The following is a 6,635-nucleotide window of genomic DNA, read 5'->3' as shown; positions in this document are numbered from 1 at the left end:
GTTTTATGTTTGAATGTTCAGTTTAGCAGTGAGGGAGGGCGCTTGCTTCAGTTACGGTCTTCCTTTACTTTTTATTATAATATAAGGTAACTTTGTCAGGCATCGTTTAAGAGGTACAAAGCTATTTATGAGAGCAGCTGACTCACACTCATGTTAATGTCCCACTGCATGCACTTCAGTTTTCTTGTCCTGACAAAGTTTATATTTCATTTAGGATCAAGTGTTGACACATGAGCACCAGCCTGTATGAAAGGATGCTGTGTGCCTGTCAGGACCTGCAGTGAGAGAAGCCGTCAGCTCAAAGAAACAACAATATGAACACAGGCTGTTAGTAAGTTTAATAAATGAATTGAAAATTTATATTACATAGTTACATAAACTGTTAAAGGAAGACTTTTATCTTCAGACAACGTTGGACTGAGGCACTGAATAGATGCTTCACTCATGCTCTTCCACCTACAACTGACATGCACACTTTTCAGTGTCCATAAAGATGTATGAATTTCCACTAATAATAACAACAATAATGTCAATATTAGAAAGCAATCCAAAATGTTAATGTAGCCACATGAAAGATATTATAAGTTTACTGTAACAGTGCTTATCTTATTCAAATGAATAGCTTTATTAATCTCTGCATTACTCATAAACATGTGGAGGTCACGCAAACATTTTGTCCAGCAAAGGTTTTGGAGTCAACTTAATGCGGATCTGGAATTTTTTGAAGGACTCTTTATGACTGCAGGGTGATTAAAAATAAATAAATGCAATTTTGCATCTTCTTGGCACAAATTCATATTCATGCCCTCATCATGATGATCTCAGCAAAGTATCAATAATTAAGCCAGATGAATCAATGGACTCAGCTCGTAGATGATGTCAAAGGACGTTGCAGCTCTGGCAAAGGGAAGAAGAATCAGACTGTTTCTGTTTTGAACTGTGAATCATGCAAAGCAGGTTTAAACTAAAAAGCCTGAACCACTTCAGTGGCACTTTCAGGAGTCCTGTTATCTGAAATAATATGGACATGCTACAAAGTTACTGCAGGCTAAAGGCCCACAGTTTGTGTCTGTGGCGTGAATAAGGCACGGCGGGACCACAGAGCAATGTTCAGAGCCAACTTTATTTGATTCACGTCACACCACAGTGTCCAACAATTAAAAGCCAGCATGTCATTCTGTGGAATTCCAGAGCGGGATGAGGGCAAGGCTGGCATGTGTCAGCATCAGATACGCCCTTCACTTAGTCGTTATACTGGGTGAATTCTTTCAGTGCCCAGTTCTTCATCTCCATCTCCTGCCGTAATCTGCAGTACTCCTCGGCCAGCGCCTCAAAGTCTTTGCCCAAGATCTCGAAGGAGGCCAGCTTTAACTCGACAGACTGCTTTTCCGCTTTACACGCCTTCAGCTCAGACTCCAGCTTCTCCCTGAAAATGAGATCCGACGAGCTGGTTAGGTTTGGACAAAGGGATCAGTCAGAATGTAGCTTCAACAGAAGAATTTTAGTCTTGCCTTATTTTTCTGTGAGCAGAAATCGAGTCAGGCGTGTATGTATCCAGCTGGATTTCCACCATCTCTGCCCTTTAAAAATGAACATGAGAAACAGGAATGTGTGTATAGTTAATGCATCTCATTTTTGACTATGAGTCACGACTGGACTATCAGCACTGGATTAAAACATTCTTAGTACGAAATGCAGTCCAACTATCTGATTTACGAGAGCGTTAGAGTAATGCAAATGGCCTTATATAGAAACCAAGTCTGATGTACTGAAGCACTGAAAACGGCTTACTTTATCTTCTGCAAGATTAATTCACATTTGCCTTCAAAGTAATCCAATTTCTTCCTGTCCAGATCTGTCTGGATCTTCAGCCTGTGGTTCAAGATGAAAGACTGGAAAAGCTGAATGCACTTTGTCAGCTCCTGTGTATGAAAAGAGCAAACAGTGACTAAGCAAACAGAACACATTTACGCATTTCATGCAGCTTAATGTGGTGAGTACATTTCCTCGAAGCATATCCTTATTCCCCCCCTTCCCCAAGTGCCTCGACCAATTCATGCTTGCAGTGCTATCACTTTAAAAAGAAGCTAGTTAGCACTGTGACTTTGTGACTTGCAAGCTTGCTTATTACTACTAGCGCCCCATGTTTTTGGCTTTCTGACCCGAGCATTTTAAAACCATGTTTTATCAAATCTGACTGCGGTTCAAGTTTGTTTATATAATAGTTTAAAATTATATGTGGTGTGGTGACTTGCTCATATCAGAACTTTGTAATACATTTTAATTTCATCAAAATAAAAAAGCAGAACCAGACAATGATGGGCTGATGCAGTTTTTCCTCAAGGATACCTTATAAATGTTGGTCTCAGGATAATAACCACTTAGTCAAGTCAGAATGAGCATTTTGATGAATGATGCAGTGTGCAGAAAATCACAGGTGCAGGAATTCATGGATCCAGCTTTTTCCACTTCTAATAAGATACCAATACTTTGGCTTCAGGTGTCTGCTAATCCACTGTCAGTGTTAATGTAATGAGCTGAATCCCTCACTCAAAGAAAGAGCCTGGGATGATTGATGAAAGCATAAAACTTACTTTTTTTTCCTCTTAATTTTGTAGTAAAAATTTAATGTGAGAAATAAAATGTAACAAAATTAAATTGAAGAATAGTAATTCACTATACTGGTATTCATTAGTAAAATTATAGCGTTACAGTAAACACAGAACTGCATGAAATAGACTGGACTGCTGATCGATATCCCCACTAAAAGCATTCCCTTACAGTGAGGTAGAGCTCAGTCTGTCTCTGCAGAAGAACCGTGTTTTCTCTGCACGTCTCCTTCAGACTTTCTGCTCTTTTCTTCTCTTTGTCCAGCTGTGCTGACAGATGAGACAGCTTGGCCATCTTTAGACCCTCGCTCTCATGCTCTAGAAGAAATCACAAAACAGCAGGTTAGTCGTTGTGTCGAGTGAACAGAATGACGTGGTATGAAGCCATGTGGTGAAAGTGTTTGTAGCTGCTGTACCCCATTCAGGCTGATAGTAAGAGAGAAGGCTCAGACACTTTTCTTTGAGATGTTTCTCCAGCTGTCTTGGTAGACCCTGTTTCAGACTTTGTACATTCTAGTAAAGAAAATACAGCGTGGGCATGAGGAAAGCATTTGTAGTTTGAATTCATTATCAAAAAAAATAAAATAAAATAAAATAAAAGGAATATTAAAAGAAGTTTCCCAAACGGTTCTGGTGGTGTGCATGTTTTTATGGGTTTACGCTAAACAGATGCAGCACATCCCAAACAGATTTTAACTTGCATGTACTGAATTTTATGATTCACCTTCTCGGAAGGCATGAGCTCCATCACGAGCTGGGGGGTCAGGCCCAGGACCGACGGCTGGTCCTGGTTTGTTGTGTTACTGGGATCCAGCTGCCTGACACACTGAGCCACCAGTAGACACCTCTCCATCGTCTCATAGAACTATAAAGGAACAAACGCAAATTATTTGTTTTATTATATGTATTTTTTTTTTTAAGATCATCATTAGTAAGAGTCTCCTAATCGATTAAAAACTCCATGTGATAAACTTTTGTCTATAAACTTTTATCTGACCGTTTATCTATAAAAAACATTCAATAAAGTCGTTTTAGCCGTACAGCGAGATGAAAATCTGCTCAAAATTTGACAAAGAACATACAATGAATGCTTGTTAGCCTGTCCATAGCTCACTGATAGCTCTTTATGCACTTTTAAACTGTGTAAAGAAGTGAAATGTACCATGTTCTGGTCAGGGGGTACAGTGGCATGGTGCTTCCTGACACAGTGGTTCTGGATCATCTCCTGCAGCCCTCTGTGCAGGCTCTCGGAGCGCAGCCATTGAAGTTTCTGAATCTGCAGCTTCTTTTCAGCCTGGGAAAAAAAACCCAAAACACTCACACATGTAAGGACTCACACAGTACCTCACAAAATCGGTCAGATCCTGTCCCAGTTCTAGAAAGAAGGCTTAACAAACTTGGAGCCAGACCCTAAACACTGAGACAGGAACCTTTGAGATTTGGAGTCGAGAACAGCTGATCAGGCTTAGGTAACGATGAGTCGCTCCATCTTGAATTAAGCACCTTTATGGGTGCTGGAAAAATAAACCAAAGCATTAATGGTAACCCCGTCAATAAAGATCAGGGTCTCTATTTGAATTCAGTTTCATTTTTAAATGCAATCGTTCACCTGTTACCTGACGAGGTTATAGGAGATGAAAATAAAATGTAATACAAATATGGACCAAACATAAAAGACTTCTGTGATTTTAACATTGTAGTCCAACCTGAAACTTCCACTTTACATGTAAAAATCTGACTCTGTGACTTCTGATGACCAATCCAATGCAAATAAAGCTTTTGAAATGAAATATTGTTACAACATATTCAGACTGCCTGAAGCCTGTATTCACAAAACCCATTGTAAGATACATTTAGTCCAGCTGTTTAGTCCATGTAGCGCTCACTACATGTCTGGCTATCCACACAGCTTTTTCAGGTTTTGCAGGAGAAAATTTGCCAGTGAGCAGGTTATTCGAACATAATCTGTTTCTCTGGTAAACGACACAGAGGTTACGTTAGCTCTCTTAAAACTATAAATAAACAAACAGCTTCTTTTATTCCAGTATTTTTCAGTTTTTTTAAAAAAAAGACTGTTCTCTTGAGCAGAGAAAGGGTCGATCCATGTTGTTGCAATTCTTAGTTCTCGCCAGTAGAGGTCAGTAAGTCACAGACTATTTATTGAATCATAATGAGTGGACTAAAATCTCATTTCCATAGAGGTGTGACAAATTATGACTCCTCATTTCTGAATAGTACAAGACAAAAAAAATACAAGAAAAACTGTTCCATGACCCAGTTTGAATTATTTTTTAAAACTCTACACTGATTAACTTCTGTGTTGATAAAAACAAATAGGAACAAATAGGAACAGGAACGACAGACACCTTGTCCAGCTCTGTTTTCAGCGGAGCGGTGAGTCCGGTTTGATCCACATGCTGTGCCAGAGTGGCCAGGAGTTTACAAAACTGCGGGTTCTGGATCAGATCTTCTTCAGTCATGTGACACAGTGGAAAGGAGGCGAGGACTGAGGGGAAAGGCACAAAATGCAGAGAAGTAATTAAGGACGGCCAAACTAAACGGACAATAGCAAATTTGGCAAGAAAATAAAGCTAAAAGAGCCTACTTTCGTATTTAACAATAACATCGTTATTTATACATTAATAGATAATACTTTAAACTACGTTAATTTATTACATCTACTTTCTGTTATTGCTACAATATAGGGTTACTAGTAGATATGCAGTCCACTTGTCTTCTTACCCTGTTGATGCAAAGTGTCACCCTTCCCAAGCGACGATATGTTTGCTGTCTCGGTACTACCGGACATTTTCCAATTAATTATTGTCCTTAGTATCCAAACATACAGGAGGTTTGTGGATTTGTGAACTATTTCTTTCAAACACGAAGACGAGCTGAAATCTTAAACACGTACTTCCTGAATCAAGTTGCGCGCGTTTGCCGGAAGCCTTCTTATTGGCTAACTGGACCACGTGGTCATACAGCGGTCCCTGGGTGACGGCAACGTGCTATTCACGTGAGGTGTTGAGGTGTTGAAGCGGAAAATATCGAGATTTTAATCTTTTCCCACTAACAACTAAACGTCCTTTGACATTAATATTAATAAAGTGACATGGCTTAAGATAAAACTGAATGTTTGTTGTTGTTAAACAACAATTACAGTAACAACAACTAGAAGCTAAAGAACGCATTTGGCCATTATGACACTATCAGAATATTCTCTTTCTTTTGTGTCTTTTGCTCCTCGATATTCTTTTTATTTTCAATTTTCCTGTTGTACTTTTAATTGTATCACATTTTTAGTTCATTTCTTGTTCATTAGTTTTTTTTAAATTAATTTTTAATCTTCACTTTTTGCTTACTGCTCACTTGGTTTGTTTGCTTCACTATCTGCATAACCTCCGATTAAAGATGTTGGACTTTTGCTTTGTCTCCTCTGGGTTCTCTTTCCCTGTGTTCCTTATAATTGGCATCTTATCCATCTACAAACAGGTATTTCACAACCACATGACAGAGGATAAGGCATGCACTGCTGTGTCTCTGGGCTTTCCTTGAACAAGCAGTTAATAAAATTGACGAATAATCAAAATGTGCTTTGACTCTTATAGCTCGATGTTGGGGAGTAAAATCAATAAATGACTCAAATTATGTGTATATGGTCAAATTATATATGATCAACTATGTGCTGCAAGTTAGGTGGAGAGGGTGTTCATTGGACAGAGATGGGGCTCTCGTGTTTTCATGCTGACTGTCAGTCTCCTCGTCCTTAAGATGATTTTGTTTTCGTGCCCTGGGCTTGTATGATCACCTCGCACCACGGCGGTTGCTGGCAGCGGAACTAACATCGCTTTGAACCTCCAAGGAGATATGATATTAGAAGCAGATGTCTCGTTGTGCTTTAATAAATGACAATCAAGTTTTTACATTCCACTAAATTTGGGGGATTTTTGGCTGTGGGATTTCTCCTGCTTGCTTTTTCTGTTTTTGATTATACAGCAAAGAAAATGGATTCAAAGACGTGGAAAT

The 6,635-nt window shown here is 39.1% G+C and overlaps 1 protein-coding gene across 1 annotated transcript; it reads right to left on the bottom strand.

Annotated features, from left to right (window-relative positions):
• Positions 1-1,105: 1,105 nt before the first annotated feature.
• haus4 (HAUS augmin-like complex, subunit 4) lies at positions 1,106-5,531 on the bottom strand. Its single transcript, XM_085269657.1, has 9 exons — positions 5,352-5,531; positions 4,976-5,115; positions 3,772-3,903; positions 3,334-3,474; positions 3,026-3,122; positions 2,782-2,927; positions 1,792-1,922; positions 1,512-1,580; positions 1,106-1,426 (listed from the first exon to the last, which is right to left on the bottom strand). Exons 1-9 carry the CDS (start codon positions 5,416-5,418, stop codon positions 1,243-1,245), a joined length of 1,107 nt encoding a protein of 368 aa, XP_085125783.1. The 5' UTR covers positions 5,419-5,531; the 3' UTR covers positions 1,106-1,242.
• Positions 5,532-6,635: the final 1,104 nt, after the last annotated feature.

Source organism: Mchenga conophoros, linkage group LG3, assembly GCF_057382185.1.
Source record: "Mchenga conophoros isolate Kocher_MC1m ecotype Shallow Benthic linkage group LG3, M_conophoros_male_GT1.1, whole genome shotgun sequence".
Classification (NCBI taxonomy): Eukaryota; Metazoa; Chordata; class Actinopteri; order Cichliformes; family Cichlidae; genus Mchenga; species Mchenga conophoros.
The sequence above is the reverse complement of the archived record's forward strand: the minus strand, read 5'-3'. Positions and strand labels throughout refer to the sequence as shown.